The sequence below is a fragment of the Typha latifolia genome, chromosome 15, assembly GCF_019914945.1.
Source record: "Typha latifolia isolate L0001 chromosome 15, TyphaL0001v2, whole genome shotgun sequence".
NCBI lineage: Eukaryota > Viridiplantae > Streptophyta > Magnoliopsida > Poales > Typhaceae > Typha > Typha latifolia.
Window position 1 is genome coordinate 1,622,386 of NC_133100.1, and position 18,900 is coordinate 1,641,285.

Genomic DNA, 18,900 nt, shown 5'->3' on the forward strand with positions numbered 1-18,900 from the left:
GAGAAAATCCTAATTGAAGTTGAAGAATCTTGGATAATTGAATTGGCTTTGATCTTTATCTCCTTCTCTACTTGTCTCTAGCCATTGGCGCCCTCTCCCACCTCTCTTCTTCCACCGCTCAAGTCTTTAGTTGGCCTCTTCCAGCTTCTAACCATCCTCTTCTACAATAACTTCTCCCTCTCCACACCAAGGAGTAAACCTAGCATTTATCTAACGATTGGAGGGCTATCAAACTAGGATCTAATTGACATTCGGCCACTGTTTGGTCGATATCTTGATATCTCTCCAAGAGCAACAACATATCCAAAATTAAGGAGGATCCGTCAGTTAGATTGTTCGCAGATCCCTTCAGAAGTTACAAGATTCATCGAGTCCAGAACCATTACGAATCGGATCAAGCCGGTTCGTAACAGAATATTACCGTTTGAAGAAAATTAAGTGTTTGATTGTAAGCTAAGCTAATGGTGTTATTATTATTACTGATATGATATAAAAAGTGAAAAGATTGTTATCTTAAAGAAAAAATTAAGAATACCTCGTATAAATGTATGAAAATGCTCACTTTGAAGGAGCATTTTTATATTTAATGTTTTAATTTTTTTCAAAGAAGTCCGTAAAATTGCAAGCTAAGCCCACAAGAAAAATGTGGTGTTTTTTTTTCATAAGAAGTCTTACGGGCTTGTAAGCTTGCAAACCCTAGTGTAAAGTTATCAAAATTTTATTGTTATTATTATTCAAGAACTTTTAGGAGTTTATAAGTATACAAGCAATTTTGGAATATAAGTGTTATTATTATATTTGATGTGATATGAAAAATTAAAAAAAAAATATTGATTTTGGAGGCAAGTTAAGAATGTTAATAACGAAATATTATTATTGAATTTGTAAAAAAAAGTATGTCAATTCAAATGTAAATTATAATTTGAGAACTATTCAGACATAGACTCTCTTTTTTTCTCTTTTCTCACCTTTTTACTTTGGTTAGGGATAAATTACTGTTTCTTTACTAAATATAGTTAGCAGTTGCTAATTAAGTTAAGAAAATTTCCTTGACTCAAAGCAAACACCACCTAATGACCTCTTCTCTATGCATGGATCATAACGTTAAAGGCATGATATATAAATATTAAGAAGATAAATTATTAATATATATACAACTTACGATTTTATATCAACCGGCAATCTAACATATAAACCCTACTATTTTCTATGTAGGTCTTCAACCTTTTGTTCTCCTCCTCTTTCTCCTTTTTCCCAAAATCTAGCCTAATTAAACATAAACCCCACCACGAGCACCAGACTAATTAACACATAATCCCAGTATTCTTCCTCTTTCTTCGTAGAGGGACGTAATTTAGATTAATATCCCAACTAATTAATCCATTGATAGCAAAAGGATTGAGCTTTCTTAAACAAAAGTACCTCTATTTGGCAGAGAAAATACTTTTCTTCTTAACTCCAATAAAACAATTATCTTAATCATGAAATTACATTTAAATTTGTATCTTGTGAGAAGGTAAGATTCGATTTGATCATTAATTTGGTAATTGGAGCTTGGCCAATGGCAATTTTCTGTCCTTGAGAATGTATAATCCTTTTGTAACAAAAATATTAAAAATAAAGTATGAAGCATAAACAGCAGATATAACATCCACAAGTCCAAGTATTATATCACTTGCTACGGATTGTAAATTTTGTACATCTCAGTCTAGTCTGTTGATAATGCTTCCAATAAACATATATTCACAATAAAGATATAACATTTTAGGTAGGCAAAGTCAGAATCTGAGGCAACAAGAGATTTTAGGTGACCCCATTTGGATAAATAGAATCAGTTGAGTTCATGACTAACCAGAATCATCTTCACACTCAGAATTCTTCAATCTTCACGATGACCGGTGAAATAAAAATGATTCAGCAAAGCCTAAAATTTCACTTTCTTCATCAGCTTCATTCAAATTTCATCTCTCTGATCAAGTTAAAAGGTTAAGCCGACGAACAATCTTGGGCCTCCCAGAAGGAGCTGGAAGTCATCATGGAAACAACAGCCTTCATTGCTAGAGAAATTACGAAAAAGAAGCTAAATTCTGACAAACCATTGCTCTGTATTTACAGATCGCTAACCATCTTTCAGCAACTTGTTCTTCTTAGCTCTCCTTTAATTTGTAAATCGTATCAACGTGCCCTTCCACATCCCAAAGAAAAGAACCGAATGCAACAGCTTCTAGCACCAACCGTTTCAGTCCGGAAGATGTGACAGTGATCACCTCATTGTTTGCAAGTGTATTCTTGTTGTGGTCTCCAAACAGAGCCCAGCTGTGATTCTCAATTAGGTTAGTAGCTTCTTGAGACCGCAGCTTTGCACATAACTGCAAAGTCTTCGAATCGAAGCCCATCATGTAACCCCTCAGCTTCTGGGCCTTTACTCTTGCATCAGATCTAGAATGCGAAGAAGATGCCATATTGGCAGAACAGCCAAGGGCCACCAAGTTCTCCTGTTCTTGGTTCCCAAGATGTGGAAATTGACAATTCATCTGTGCAAGGTTAAGATCTAGCTGATGCCTCAGGGAGACGGACTTCATAAAGTATCCATACATAATGGATGCAGCATAAACCCGGCCTAAATGTAGCCTCTTAATACCACACATCAACAAGTTCACTTTGGAGTCAGATTTACATGTCATTCTGATGACATTGGAGAGATGTTCTCTTACCATTTCTAGTACCTCCAATCCATGAATGGATTCCAAGTCTTCATCCTTTGATGACCATATTTCTAGTCTTCCATTGTTCATTATCTTGTATAGATTAGGAACCATAGGGACTTTAATTTGAGTAAATTTGTAGACAATCAACATGTACATGACATCCTGGATGGAAATCTGGCACTCCTGATCCTTCATTTCAGCTATTCTCCTGGTTTTACATGATATTATGTCAGCATCAGTTATCTTCAGGTATTTAATATGCCTCATTAAGCATGAGAAGAAAAGTTTATCAGTTAGGATGATTCATATGGTAAGAAATGACAAAAATACGAAGCGTCATACTTATCCCAATATGACCTCTATATAAAATTCTGCTAGAATATATAGTTGCATGAAATTCCCAATTTTACTTTCACAAATCAGATGATGGGAAATCCATATTAGAGTCATGCCGCTGATTGTGATTTAATGTACAGAAACTATTGGAATCAAATATCACATGCCTCCAGGACTTCTTAAATTTACACCAGGTGATGCAGAATAGGCAGCAACTATGGTTCTTCCAAGCTATACTATTGTAGGATGCGTAAAATATTAACCGATGCCAACCACTTATAGTAGACATCTTGCAGCATGACTTGGATAAGCAGATACTATAATATTTATGGATGGCACTGGACAAAGTGTCCATGACATTTTAACCAATATTAACCACAGTATTTTCACCCTGCATAACTTGAATTAAGACAAGAAGAGGAAGATTGCAAGAAAGAAAAGAAAGACATAATGAGAAAGGTTAGAATTTTGAAAGAGAAAAGAGGAAAAACTCCAGCATCTATTATATACATATATGTTTACTAATTATATGTGTGTGTGTCTTAAAATTTTAGAAAACATTTTAATGCCTTCTAAGCCATTGGTTGTGCCTTAGGATTGTAAAACATTAATCCCAAGGTGGAGAGAGAATGCTTCCAACCTTTTCCAGCTCGGAATTGGGCTTTTGAAGTCCCAAAGTGTTCTCAAAGTCTAAAATAGGTGTTCGATCTATTCACAAATATGATTACATGTTATAATGTAACAAAAATGTAAAAGAAACTAAATGCAAGAGAAAGAGAAAACTATTTTATTTCTAACAAAAACAAATTTTAATCAAGGATTTTAACTAATAGCAAATGGAGGATTTATTAAAAGAGGGCATATTTCCTTGTTGTTGTTTGGAGATTAGTTATATAGTCACTAATGTCTGGAATCCCTATCTTTTGAGGAATTGCACATGGTTAGAGGATCAGATTTGAATAGAATAGTTCTGTTAAGATGTGCCACAGATTTGTTAGTAAAGGTGCTAATTAGCATTATACAATTAGACAACTGAAAACTATAGTTATGCAAGCTAGAAATAATGAGTTGAGAGCAGGCAGGTGCACCACTAGCCCCCATGGCTTCACCTGTGTGTGCATACCTGAGTTGATAATTTTAGAACTGGGAAAAATTAAAACACTTTTGTAGTTATTTCATTGATCTCCAAATTGTAAACAGAGTTATCCCAATGTGGAGGATATAAAGTACTCATTTTATTTGATCTTGAGGTGCATCCAATGGCTATAAAAGTGTTAAATCTTTAGAGGAGGTTTTAACATATAGTTTGTAATCTAGACGTTGAACACATGCTTATATACATAGCAATTATAGCTATATCCATATATCTGGGCTAGACTAGAGATTCTACATTAAATCTTTGGAAAAAGATGTTACATCTTTCTAGCCACTGAACGCGACTCAACATTCAGAGTACCTCTGTTTCAAAGATGAGAGAAACCCTTTATTTCTGCCAAACAAGGAGTCAATGGCCTATATCATTAAATGTGGGCTTGGATGGCCTCTTATTCTAATATGAGATTGAAGTGCTATGTTTCGACTGTGTGAGGAAAGATCATTGGATGAATAATGGTTCACCGACATCTTATACTGGTCGGTGGAGCAAATATCATACTCCCTAAGTTCGCCGTTGTCACTTTTGGTGTTAACTGTTCGTCAGTAGGCATGATGGGCTAGAAAGAGGCAACGAATGTGGATCCTAAAATTGGCCAATCTCGATCCAAACCTAAAATCTGTCTTGTGATTGGTTTTGGTTTGGGATCGGCCAATTTCGGCTGTATCGGTCATTCCATCTCGGCCAAATCGGCTGAAACTAATTTTTTTAAGATTTCAGATCAAATCTAAAATATATCTAACCTAGAAAGCATTAGTAATTGATGTCCTCCAACTTTCTTCTTTTCAAATTTTTAGTTTTTACCCATAATCTCTCACACGCACTCTCCTCCCATCCTCACACTTCACTGAGCTCATTCGGTGGCCGATGCGATTAACCCCTCCGGCTACTCCACACGTTGGTGAACTCAGGTGAGTTTTTCGTTCTCATTTTTGTTCTCTCTTTTTCACCCACTTTTTAACTTCTCTTTTCTTACTGCTAATAATAATTTTCGAGTGTAGAAGCTTATCAAATTTAAGTCAAAATTCATTATAGTTTTGACTGAGTTTTTTCTTTAGTTTTTAAATTTTATATGAGTAATTTTTATTTTCTCATATTCTGTTATTTTTATAATTTTTTTAAAAAATTCTGCATTATAAATAATATTTAGAATTTTACATAATTAAAAATAGTTTGATCTGATACAGCCAATATGACTAATACAGATCATTTTTTCTAACAGTTAATCCCGATTCAAACACTAAATTTCAAAATTTTGTATACAACACCTACCACCCAAAGAGAGAAAAAGAAGGGGAGAGAGAGGAGAGAAGGAAGGGTACTACTGCAATCTCTCCTCATTTTGTCATCCTCTTTCTTAATCCAATATTATCCTCCAAACAATAGCCTCCACTTTACCTAGCAAGTAAAACCCTTGGAATATATTATAAAAATAGTTAACTCCATCAAAAAAATCTTTTCCATCGAAATTCAAATTGTTCTCTGAAGTCATATAAATTTTTTACAAATGAATTATTTTCCAATAAGCAAAGTTTTTGGACTATTCTCAGCCTATATTTTATATGGGTCCATTTATTCATTTGTCCAAAATATAACTATTTTTTCTGAAAAAGAAGGTCCTAAAAGAACATTCTTTGATCAATATTTTCCACTATGCAATTAACCGAACTCAGTTTTTTGATAGACGTATAATTCATGGAATTACAAATAGTGTTGTTTGAGCTCAAAGAAAGCCTTCGCCATGGGAACTCACCTGGGATTCCGATATTGATGGCGACACCAGATGAAGCCCACACTACAACGTAATCTGATCAATAGGTTCATGGATGAGGGAGAGCGCAAGAGGTTCATGGATGAGGGAGAGCGAAAGAGGTTCATGGTAGTGGGGTGGAAACAAAGTCCTCACCACTAGAATGCTAGTATGGTGAAGGTTGTGTGATAGGTTCATGGAGGAGAGGAAGAGAGTTGGAAGAGGTTTGATCATGAAACAAGAGTCCTTAAAAAACAAAGGAAAAGAAACAAAAAAAATGAGCTCAGATTGGACATTTTATTTGCAGGAACATGCTATTTTCTATGGGGATCTTTTCCAACAAAATGTTCCCTAAACAGCTATATAGGAGACAATTCCTATTCACTTGAAACTATACTAAATCCAGTTTGAGCTTGCCTTGAGCTCTTGTCAGGTTGAAATTTGTTGGGTCGAGGTTGGCTCAGCATAATCAAGCAGGTCTGAGCTCAACTCTTCAGGGTGAACGAGAAGCACATGCAAAGTGGGGCTCAAATAGAGAAGGGCGCTCTACAAGATTGATTGAGATATAAAATACTAACAAGTAGGAGAAATTCCTAATGTTCTAGAAGAGAAAAGATGAAAGATTGAGAAATTCCTAATGTTCTAGAGGAGACAAGATGAGAGATTGAGAAATTCCTAATGTTCTGGAGGTTTGAACAGTAGTCTTTTATAAAACAAATGAGGGTGTTACCAACTGCACTGAAACAACTTATCATACTTTGGCACTGTATAAGTATATTAATAAATTCTGTATGCACCTTACAAGCTAAATCAAACTGAGCTAGAGCAACCCAAGGCTAGCATGATCTTGGCTTGTTTATTAATTAGCTCAAAATCAGGTAATTTAATAAACGAGAGAGCTTGAGCAGTTCATGAGTCGATGATCTTTTTTCACATCCCTAATTACTAGTCAAAACTCCTTTATGCCCATTTGTATATTCTTTTACAACCCCACTTAATAGTTCATGTGGTTTCTCCAAGTTGGACACATGATTTAGGTACACTAATTTTTGATAGTGACTTAGAGAGAAATAAGAAAACTACGTATATACATAAATAGGAATGCATTTACAACTATAGACGCATGTGCAACAAAATTGGGAAAATATATGTGAAAATATAGAAATTTGGAAGTCTTCAGATACAAATTTTAAATATGCTTTAAGAACAATTCTTAGATTGAAGACCTGATAAAGAATCTATGGAAAAGAAATGTTACTAATACTGACCTATGAAGGGAAGACTCAGGTGAGCCGATGCTATTTTCCCAGCGAGCAAAGGCACTATTTCTCTCAGTCGCCAATTCTTCAAGCTGCTCTGCTGCAGCAAACGGAAAGATATGAGGTTGGCTCTTCAGTATACCACACAAGAAGTTTCCTTCTGCCGATTGCGGCTCAAGTGGTGTACCCACACTTCTTGATTCATATTCATCATGCTGTGCACTAGCAACTATACTGAGTGTTGAAGTCCTTCCGCTAGTAAAATTGCAGCTCTGATTGAATTTATAAACACCCTGTATCATCAAAAGTTCACATAGCACACAAATTAGTCATGCAGAGACAGAAAGGATAAGATGTAGGATAAACTCCATTTCTGGCTTGTCATACTTAGAAGAAAAGTGAAAAAGCTTCATGATATAGCCAATGTTTCAAGTGATATCCTGTATGACCCATTAGCTCAATAAAAGGACGGTCAAACTTGTCCTAGGACAAAACCACCCAAGATGCATCCAGCAATCCAGTCATTGTATACTGATACTTAAACTAAGAAATATCCAATTTTCCACATCAAAGAAGAGAAAATTTCTTATCGAAGAAACTAAAGATTTTGGTCAAAAATTATACAAGAATCTTCGGTCTAGAAACATAAAATCCCGAATCATTCATCAAGGAGAAAATTCCTAATCTCATGACTGCTCTCTTTGACTTCCTCAAATCCATTTCTATGTCGGAGTCGTGTCTCTCCAGATGAACTTTAAAATCTTCGAATTAGAAGAGCATTGCAACCTTGGAGGTAAAAAACTACAAACTCAATACGAATCTGACCACTATGCCAGCAGCCACCAATCATACCATCACAAGCCACAGGATGCGAAGTTGACTAAAAAGAGAAAAAAAAAAACAATAATAATCTTTTCTTCCTTCCCAAAATGGCATCTTTCTATGAGAAAAACATATGGAAAGGGGATTAGACCTGGAAATCCAAAGAAAGGCGAGCCGACCCCAAAGATCCAAGCTTGGCGAAGGAACTCCTACGAGAGAGATGAGACCTCCGAGGGCTCACCACCAAACCCAAGGAGAGAGATGCTACCTTGACGCGAACACAGCAATCCATGGGAGACCCGCAACCCAGATTGTATAAGGGAAATCTCAGAGAGATTTCGTCGAACAGGTGGAGGGCAAAGGGGCGAGAGGGGCGGATAAGAACAGAGATTAAGAACGCAAACGCAGTCTCTTTGTTGGTCTTAAAGGACTGGTGATATCTTGTCAGTTGTCACGTTACTTATACCTCGTTGGTCTTCGGCTGGGGGCATATGAAACGTGTCAAAGCTCCATTGGCTAAGGAAGAAGATCTCTTTTGGCTAAGGTAATCGCTGAGTGTATTTTATACAGGAGAGGATGTAAATAGTACCTACATACTGGAAATTAGAAATTGGGAAAATTAATAATGGGAAAATTGATTTACACTATAATTGATGCGAAATTAAAATAATTATGTTTTATATTTCATAAAAAACTATGATAAATTTAGGCTCAAATACCGCCTAATTTTATGTCTTAAATTAATTAACCCATATTATCCAACTCACCAAGCTCAAGGGTTAATCAAAATAAAATTAATTAACCCATATTATCTACAATCTATATCACTCCATATTACTTATGGAACAAATCATAGAAAGCATCAAAGCACGGCTCAAATTGGGCGTCTAGATGAAATCACATGAATTCACTAAGAAAAATAAAAATAAACCAAAAAAATAAAAATAAAAAATCCACAAGAATGAAATTTTGCTAAAAAAAATATCTATAATTTTTTCGCAACCCTCTATTTGTGATTTTTTTTTAACCTAACGTGACTTACTTTATATATAGTTTGACAAATATATATATATATATATAAGTAAGCGTTTGGTTATAAAATATATTTAAAAAAAATCTAATTATAAATATGTATTACTTATTTATTAACTAAAGGTCGGATATATTTCTTTTTTATTGGAAAAACATAAAAAAAATTCCTTATTAAAAATTAATGCTTCGGATTCTTTATAATACCGTTGTAAATATTGTTTATAACTTATTGTTTTGCTTAAATAAAACATAAAATATCTTTCTATGCATTAGAATTTATGCTTATTAATACTCGCCACATTTTCATATATTTCCCATTGTTGCTAGTATTTCCCATATGATTAATAGCGAGGAATATGTCTAAAAATTGATAGCAACAAAGGCATTATAAAGATCCATTCTCAAATAATGGGATTGTGCTCAAATGGTTATTCAAATTTCTCTACTAAGAAAAATAAAGATTGCTTTAATAATTATTTTCATTAATTCAACATTCTTAAATACACATTCCAACCATTGAGCTGAGCTCACCACCAAGGGCAACCACATTGACGGCAGCCGAAGATGATCTTCATGCAACCACGAGAGTTCGGGTTCGCCGGCACCGAGCGGCTCGCCGCCTTCTCCCATGAGCCGGAGATTGAGCACAAGTCAATATAGCTAGCGTTGAGGCTCACCGGCCTTCGAACCCTCGGCTTCAGCTTGGCCCAACAACAAAAGACCCATTAAGGCCAGGCCCAGCAAGAAAAGATGCATTTGGGCCTTAGCCATTTGGTGCAATGGGAATTATTAAAGAGGATGGAATGGGCAATGGATGTGTTTTAACTTTGATCTTTGAAGCAGCAAATGGGAGATAGTTAATAGTTGATTTAGAATGGTCAACAACTTCTCCATTTCAATAGCAATTCATTTAGAATGGCTGGGATTTATACATGGTCAAAATGACTAAAATTAGGACTCTTTTTAGACTTTTACATTTGACCATGTATGAATCCAATTCATTAGTGCTACAATTAGGAAAAGGATTAGCCATGATTCATTCATCTTGAATCCTCTCTCTGGTATGAGCTCTTAACTTAATTATATATATTTGTGATGGTATTTGTAGCAATATATAAATTAGGATGCATTTTATCAAATTATATTTTGAAACTAAATTTCAAAATTAACCATGAGCAAATAATATAGTATTTTATTTATAGATATATATATATAATTACAAATGTCTCCTATATATCAAATCAAGGAAAGGGCAACCATATCAATTTATTCATTTCCTCTCTTATCTTAATTATCCTAACGAAACATTTTCTATTTATTATAATATTTATATAAATATTTTTAAAATTTTAAAATATTAAAAATGTTTAAAATATGTGTAAGCATATGCACAACTTTTTATGAATATTTACAAAAAATTAAAATGAAAAAAATAAAGAAAATTAAAGCGAAAGATAAGTTTTCTAATAAAGTTCCAAGCATTCACATTGATGTACGAACATGAATTCAAATTTGCTCAAAATTTTATATTTTAAGTTATCCTGTTTGAACACAATTTGGCCTTGTTTGAACATCGTGAGGAATATGTTGAATTATTCTCAACTTAATATATCTATATTAGATCTTAAAAAATTATATCTCAAAGGTCACTGAAATAAAAAACTTAACCACGAGGATCGTTGATGTCAGCGAAGCAATCACGAAAAATGATGCATCACAGAATCAAATTAAACAAAGTTAGTATAGACCGAGTCATGAAGATCAACGAGTGATTAGTAATATTCTGCAACTATTAAAAGGTTTTAATAATTGATTTCAATTCGAGCTTGTGCCCATAGTTTTTCACCTTATTTTAGAAGTTTTCAAAGTAAAAATCTTTTTCTTTGTTATTATCTTTTTCACACTTTTCACATTTATTTTATTGATAATATGTAGTAAGACAAATATTATAATTTTTCAATCGATATATGAGCATACCTAAGGATTCATATTTTGTTTATTTATCAAACACACTTATTATATCTTATCCTTATTTTTCTAACCAAACACCATAGTCATTTATTTGCATCCTTGTTTTCTCATCCTACTGCTAGATTACCCTCTTAGTTAATGCTCAAAATTAAGCTATTATCAAAATTTTCATTTGTATCACATTTGCCGGAAGAGATTGTCTTCTTGAGTACCAAACTCAAATTAATTGTCCTAACTCCACCATTGCTTCTAGGATTTCGAAATTAGAAGCTAGTCAGCAATTTAAGTTTTTAGAATAGTATAATAAGTTAAATAAATAATTTGGATAAACATCTAAAATGTGAGCTCCGACTTAGGCTCAGCTCGAAATTCAAATCAAGACTAAAAACAAAGCTTAAACTCAACTTAGCTCGAGCAGAGCCAAGCCCAAGCTGTTTGTTTAGTTTGACACCCCCCTATGAACAACACTTTAAACATTTGCATTTACAAAAAATAAAAATTTCAGATTCACAGTTGTTTGAATACAACTTCGAATATTCGAAGTTCCAGAGAACAAAAGTCTAGGGTTAGTCATCCGAATGCAATGACTTGAACATTCGAACAACATCGAAAAATATTGCTAGAATATTTTGTCGAATATTTTTCAAGGATATTTTATCTTATAAGGTATTTAAGGGTTATTTAAATCTAACTCTAGCAGCCATCTTTGATCATTTTTGGAGGAGAGCTCTTGGAACTAAACCTTGTTAGATAGAATGCGCCTCAACTTCCAATCTACTCAACTTTAGTTCTTCAAATCATGAAGAATAGCTTCTCAAGGGTTAGAGAGATGATTTGATCAATCTTAGATTTATCAATCTCATAGCTCACAGAGATTGAGAGCCGATCAGCGAAGACGATTATAGATAAAGTTATAAGTATCGACAGGAGTCTGTAATTGTGTGTTGTAAACTGCTATATTAATTAGTGATTCTTTTTTTTTTTAATTTGAGTTTAGATTCATAATTTTTTAAGCAATTTTAGGGTTTTTCACCTAAAGATCTTGATGTTCGCTGCTTCTGCTTATTTTTCTGTTATCATTCCACATTAATATTATTTATAAGCAAGATATTAGGAAATTGTGCCTCTGATTTTTAAGTCTTTCATTAAGATTAATAATCATTCTAATTGGATTCAAAATAAATGATCTGTGGATAACCCATTTCCTAATTCTAGCACAAATGACCTGGATTAATGTAAAAAGTTAGAAGTATAAAAATAGTCGAACAGAACAACAAATCCCATACAAATCATATAAGTTACATCTATGAGCCAATATTAGAAGATAAAGTTAAGAATCAAACTGCCAATGAGCCAAATGAGCTTAAAATAACTTCACCAGCATAACTCCATTTATTCCATCCCTTGCCTATAAATTCTCCCATTCCTCTTCCAAGAACACAATCTAGAGAGCACCAAATGGCCGAGAGACAAATGCTCTTGCTGGGCCTCGCCTTAATGGGCCTTTTGTTGTTGGGCCAAGCCCAAGTCGAGGCGGCCAAGGCCGGTGGGCCTGCTCACTTCATCGACTGGTGCTCGCTCACCGGCGCATGCAAGCAAGAGCCGAGACGCCCGACACCGGAGAACCCCTATACTCGGGGTTGCTTGAGGCAATTCCGCTGCCGCAACGATGATTGACATTGCTACTCGAAAAACTTGTTCTTGTAAACATGAATGGTTGCAGTGATGTTCAATATATATATCAAATTTAAAGATATTTATTAGAGACAAAATTATAGATAATCGAAAGCTTTCTAACACCTACAAAAATATCACGAATACAATTGTATATAACAAAAATATACATATATTTATTATATATTTATTATTTAAAATCTAACTAATATTATTTTAAATACGTTGGAAAGATTATCTAATAAAAAGAATAATAGTTCTAGTATGAATATAAACTTAAGTAGGTAAAGTGACATAAAGGAGACTATACAAGCCATGAAATAAATTTATGCCTAACCACATAAGAGTAAAATATAATTTCCCCTATTTTAAGTTTGTTGAGAGTAACTGCTTCACATCTTTTCTAGCAAACCTCGAAAGCCAGTGCTAATCTCTCCCTTCCTCTGAAAGCATCCACTTTAGTAAAATTAATGACCATGGTATAAATTACATTTACAGGTCTTCCTGGAGTTCAACAAAGAAGAACGAGCAAATGAAGCAGAGTTGGGATTAATGTTTTCTCTTTTTTTATGACTGAAACAATGCCGGCTAATAATAGCAGGAACAAAATGAAATCTCAGGACATCACATCAGCAAGACAACAATGCTATGAAGTAAGACCATTACTACACCTTTATTGCTCAGGAAAACAAAGCTAGTATTCATGGAATACATCTTAGTTGTTAAATAGGATTTGTCGTCTTTCCAGAGACAATCTCAAACAAACGGAGGCAAAAGAAAGATCAGAAACTGAAGAAAAGAAACAGAAGAAAAGGTGAAAGAGTTGGGAAGCAAAAGCATAAGTTCTCAAAACAAAGGAGAATCGCAAAGTTGGGCCCTAATCCTTGTACTTCATCTCAGACATTTGGAAGCCAGGCATGTCGAAGGAGGAGGCAAACTTCTCAACTGCGGCCTTGAGATTTTCAATATCCTTGTTATTCACCAATCCCTTGTTGAAGTCCTTGAGGAGCTTCCCATGCTCCTTCTGGATGCTCAAGCAAATGGTGACTGCCTGGTGAAGGAACTCGGCGATCTGCTCGAAGTCCTTCTCAACCAAACCCCTTGATGTCATTGCAGGGGCACCTGGAAAGATGATCAAATGGTAAGCGATAGCATTCACCAACTTGGAAAATACCATACAGGAAATATAGGGGTGAATAGAATAAGATACATGCAGCAATCTGGTTGAAAGTTCGTTACCAAGTTTCATAAAAACATTTTACTTGCTTCTTTACTGGAAACAAACATGCAATTTTAGTTTTCAGTGACTAAAGCTTGTTTGAATATACTGCCAAATACCTTGCCCTCAATTTGCTATTATTTAAGAGGACTCCTAGATCTGCATCTCTACAAATAAGCATGTCCATATGGGGTGCCCAGTGGGGCTCATAGGGGGGACAGAGGGGAAAAAAAAGCATCCTTGTACAAGCTGTCATGATTGCACTTTTTGAGTAGATCTAGCAAGCCCCAAACAGGCCTGCTAATTGTTGGAAAGCATGCATGACATACAGATCAATGAGTCTTTTGTGACCAATGCAGTTGGTAAAATCATAAAAGCATCTTATTTTTGCAGTTGGTAAAATCATAAAAGCATCTTATTTTTGCAGTTGAATTCCACCAGATCTATAAGATAACAGATCATAATAGTTATAACTATACCAATCGTACAGATCTTTAGACAATTACTCTAAACATCAAATATAGCAGATATAAACCTGTAAGAACCTCTGAAAGTCTACTAAAAAGAGAAGAATTGATAAAAAAGTAGAATCCCAGTAAAGGGTTAAAATGTCCTCACCAATCCGAACACCACCAGGAGACAATGCGCTGCTGTCCCCAAAGACAGCATTCTTGTTCAAAGTAATATTGCACAAATCACAGAGTTTCTCAACCTTGTTTCCTACAAACATAGTAAATAGGGTAAGATTAATTGCTGAACATCAAAAAGATGATTGCAAATGAAAGTATAGTTTTAGATACCAGTCAAGCCAATAGGACGGAGATCCCAGAGGACGAGATGGTTCTCAGTGCCATCAGTAACCATTTTGTAGCCTTTGCTCATCAGATAGTTCCCAAGGGCGACAGCGTTGGCCTTGACCTGCTTGGCATAGGTCTTGAACCCAGGTGTCGTGGCCTGTTTCAAGGCCACTGCCAGTGCTGCAATTTGGTGATTATGAGGACCACCTTGAAGTGATGGGAACACAGCAAAGTTAACCTTATCCTCATAGTCATACACAGCACCCTCCGGCTGGCCCTTCTTGGGAGGCTTAGGTCCCTTCCTGTAAAAGATCATGCCAGCTCTTGGTCCTCTAAGACTCTTGTGAGTCGTGGTGGTCACTAAGTCACAGAATTCGAATGGGTTTGCAGCTTCCTACATCAACCAGGACAAAAGGAATCATTACCAAAGTTCTAAGAAACAAATATAATTACAAATAGATCAGCCAGACTCATGAATTGTCCTCAACTCTCTCAATGAGGAAAGCAGATAATTTGTTGTGTGAAAAAACGAAACTCTTTGCTATTGAATAATAATCCTTGAAAAGGTAGCAAATTATTCACTTAATTTCTCTCTTTCATATGCATGAATTCAAGAAAAGCAGAGATATAAACATTAAAAAAAAAGTATAGTTTCAAAATAACACTCGTATCAAATATGATACAAATGCGAAGAACATCTTTAGTCCCAACTATTTGGGGAAGGTCACACAGATCAATATGAACTGGATATAGAAATGCGATGATATTAAAATTCTACTGTCTACCCAATACAAGAAATCGTTTGACTAGATCCACATGACATTAGAATATTCATAGACAACATTAAGAAAATATTAAGTAAATCCAGTGAATATAAAATGTTAAATTATGAATTCATTTGTTCTAGATTTCATCTAGTCACTATGCAAGTATACTCAGACCGACGAACTCAAACAGCTTCGAGACATTTAGATCAGATCTTACAAGAATAAGAGAAAAAAGCTACACTTTTCCAAGATCAGACGCGATCTCATCTTAAAACAGCCAATTTCATAGATCTAATCCAGATCTCACAGTGAGTTAACCAAACGCACTGCTCCATTCATATTAAAAACCACAAAAACTCGAATCCCAAAATCCCATCTTACTACCAAAACCAATATCAAAAGTTAGGAAACAGATAACGAATCATTACCTGCGCGGCCACCAGGCCACTGATGTGCGCCATATCGCAAAGAAGCATCGCCCCACACTTATCCGCAATGGATCTAAACTTTCCATAGTCCCAATCCCTGGGATACGCACTCCCCCCGCAAATGATGAGCTTTGGCCGGAAATCCAACGCCTTCTCCTCCAACTTCTCGTAATCAAGGAACCCCGTCACCGGGCTCACCTTGTATGGCAAACTCTCGAAATAGATCGAGGTAGCCGAGATCTTCTTCCCGCCAGCTGTGTAGTACCCGTGAGTCAAGTGCCCACCGGAAGGGAGATCAAGCCCCATAATCCGATCATGGGGGTTGAGGATCGCGGTGTACGCCGCGAAGTTGGCGGGGCTGCCGGAGTAGGGCTGGACGTTGACCCCCCACTTGGCCGGGTCAAGGTGGAAGGCGGCGAGAGCACGGTCGCGGCAGAGGTTCTCGATCTGGTCGATGAACTCGTTGCCTCCGTAGTAGCGGTTGCCGGGCATACCCTCAGAGTACTTGTTGGTGAGGGCGGAGCCGAGGGCCTCGATGACGGCGAAGGAGGTGAAGTTCTCGGAGGCGATGAGCTCGATGCCGTGGGACTGGCGATGCTTCTCGCGCTCGATGAGGTCGTGGATCTCCGGATCGGCGGAGGAGAGAGGGGTGAGGCCCCAAGAGGCGACGGAATCCATGGCGGCGGCGGCGGAGATTGGAGGAGGGAGGAGGAGGCGAGAGGAGAGAGGAGGAGGAGAAGGAGAGAGGAAGCGAGTGGAGTGGAGGACGCGAAGAGGAGAGGAATGGAAGGGGAGATATATAGGAAGGAGGGGTACGGTGAACATGAGAGGGGTGGGGGATTTGGGGTTGGTGGTGGGAGGTGGGTGTGGAACAGAATTATTTTAGGGTGTTGTTTTGCTTAAAATTGGGGGATGGAAGAGACAGTGTGATGGATGGTTGTAATTTAATTGCATTTACTATTACACCTCCTATTTTTATTTTATTTTATTTTATTTTTTTATAGTTTTGAATTCAAGGCTAAATGTGATACAAATAAACTAGCTCTACTCCGGCGTACAGTATAGGTTGGACAACTAATCCAATTTATAAAATAATTAAGTCACAACGACTTCAAATTATGTGTATATAACACTCTCATGAAAAATCTATCGAATATCAATCAATATCTACGGAAGAATAACCATAATAAGTCGTCACGTTGGTAACTTTAAATTTATTAACTCATATCTATATGCTTAAATATTAAAGTAATACTAATATATTATATTATATGTAATTTATACTTACTAAAAATATGTTTTACACTTTGTAGTTATATAAATATGAAAGTGCCCCCATCTAATTTTTTATTTGTGTCATTTATCCATCTTGTAGTTCTAATGTATGAAAAACTATTAGTTTTTCAATCAAAACTAAATGTGTTTTTTATCAAAATTTAACTATTTTGTAACTCAATTTTATTTACAATAATACTATTTTTTTATATATATTATAAGTTTGTAGGCTATAAGTTACACAAATTGTAAGTTTTCCTCAATATATAATATATGCTAGAAAATTAACCCAATCCAAAAATAAGTAAAAAAATAAAAATAAAATAAAAATATGCCACAAGTTCAAATATAAACACATGCAGAGCTTTAACCAAAAATAACTGAATTGTATATATCTCTTTAAACTTTGAACTTGGACTTTGTATAATTACATAAATTTTAAGTGTCTCTTCTAATTTTAATTTGTAAACGTGAAGGTAATATTTTATCAAAATTATTAAACTTTTGACTATTTTATTTACTATTAGAAATTTTAGTTTTATTTTAATTTTATAAATATTAATTTTATATGCTAGAAGTTAGACAAATAAACTAGCTATTTTCAATATATAGTATAGGTTAAACAATTAACCAGACTCACAAAAAAATTAGGGTACAAAAAGTCTAAATCATATACATATAGCGTTCTACTAAATAATTTATCGAATATCAAACGTCTACAGAGAAATGATAATGGTAAAACTTAACCGTGGTGGCTTAGAATTTACTAATATCTATATATATTTGAACTTTAGAATAATATTAATGGATCCAATTATATTTATATTATATTTACAAAAAGCATATTTTATTATGTATAGTTAGGTAAAATTTTAAATTGTCTCATCTAACTTTTTATTTATGCACTTAAAATATTTATAATTCTAAATTATGAGAAATCATTAATTTTCATCATATTTATAACTTAATTATATTTATTATTGAAACCTTTTATTTCTATTTTATTTTTATAGATTACAAGCTTGTATACAATAGTTTAAACAAATATGCTAGGTTTTTTTTTATTTATAATATAAATTAGACAACTAACTCGGCTCACAAAAAAAACAACAATAAGTTCAAATTATACACATGTAACACTCCGATGAAAAATTCATTAAATATCAATCTCAATGTTTATGCATGAACAAGCCTATAATAATAACACAAGTAAGCCACCACAGTGATAATTTAGAATTTATTAAATTTTATGTATGTATTTAGACTTTAAAAATATTATTGATGTATTACATTATATATATATTTTTATAGATTACAAGTTTGTACAATAGATGTTAGATAAATAAGCTAGCTCTCCTCAGTATATGGTATAACTTAGAAAACTAATTCAACTCACAAAAAGAAAAAAATTCAAGAGCCCAAATCATATACATATAGCATTTCGATTAAAAAAAAATCACTAAATATCAATAGAAAAATAAGTCTATAATGGCTTAGATATTTTTAAATATATTTATAGAAAAAATGTCTCCCTTTCTTGATAAGAAAGTTTCAATCTTTTTAATTTCCTATTTCGATGAATATATCAATTGAATAACATTTTATTTATTTTCTCATGAATGATCATAACATGTTATTTTCTCATAACATATTTATGTTTGAAAAATAGTAAACATAAGTAGCATCCCAATTAAGTCATAAATCATCAC

At 34.6% G+C, this 18,900-nt stretch overlaps 2 protein-coding genes across 2 annotated transcripts; both read right to left on the reverse strand.

The window, feature by feature from the left end:
- Positions 1–1,645: 1,645 nt before the first annotated feature.
- On the reverse strand, positions 1,646–8,457 carry LOC140802375 (UV-B-induced protein At3g17800, chloroplastic-like). Its single transcript, XM_073157887.1, has 3 exons — positions 8,180–8,457; positions 7,216–7,499; positions 1,646–2,916 (listed from the first exon to the last, which is right to left on the reverse strand). Exons 1-3 carry the CDS (start codon positions 8,318–8,320, stop codon positions 2,148–2,150), a joined length of 1,194 nt encoding a protein of 397 aa, XP_073013988.1. The 5' UTR covers positions 8,321–8,457; the 3' UTR covers positions 1,646–2,147.
- A 4,897-nt stretch (positions 8,458–13,354) lies between these two features.
- Positions 13,355–16,847, reverse strand: LOC140801791 (serine hydroxymethyltransferase 4). Its single transcript, XM_073157074.1, has 4 exons — positions 15,917–16,847; positions 14,725–15,115; positions 14,543–14,644; positions 13,355–13,827 (listed from the first exon to the last, which is right to left on the reverse strand). Exons 1-4 carry the CDS (start codon positions 16,739–16,741, stop codon positions 13,583–13,585), a joined length of 1,563 nt encoding a protein of 520 aa, XP_073013175.1. The 5' UTR covers positions 16,742–16,847; the 3' UTR covers positions 13,355–13,582.
- Positions 16,848–18,900: the final 2,053 nt, after the last annotated feature.

Excerpts from the sequence above, each read along its gene's own strand:
- LOC140802375 (XM_073157887.1), bottom strand. The coding sequence starts at position 8,320 with ATGGATTGCTGTGTTCGCGTCAAGGTAGCATCTCTCTCCTTGGGTTTG. Across the intron at positions 7,500-8,179 it reads GCCTTTCTTTGGATTTCCAG|GGTGTTTATAAATTCAATCA; the intron begins GTCTAATCCCCT and ends TTGATGATACAG. Across the intron at positions 2,917-7,215 it reads CCTGAGTCTTCCCTTCATAG|GAGAATAGCTGAAATGAAGG; the intron begins GTCAGTATTAGT and ends ATGTAAAACCAG.
- LOC140801791 (XM_073157074.1), bottom strand. The coding sequence starts at position 16,741 with ATGTTCACCGTACCCCTCCTTCCTATATATCTCCCCTTCCATTCCTCT. Across the intron at positions 15,116-15,916 it reads GTGGCCTGGTGGCCGCGCAG|GAAGCTGCAAACCCATTCGA; the intron begins GTAATGATTCGT and ends TGGTTGATGTAG. Across the intron at positions 14,645-14,724 it reads CCGTCCTATTGGCTTGACTG|GAAACAAGGTTGAGAAACTC; the intron begins GTATCTAAAACT and ends CTATGTTTGTAG.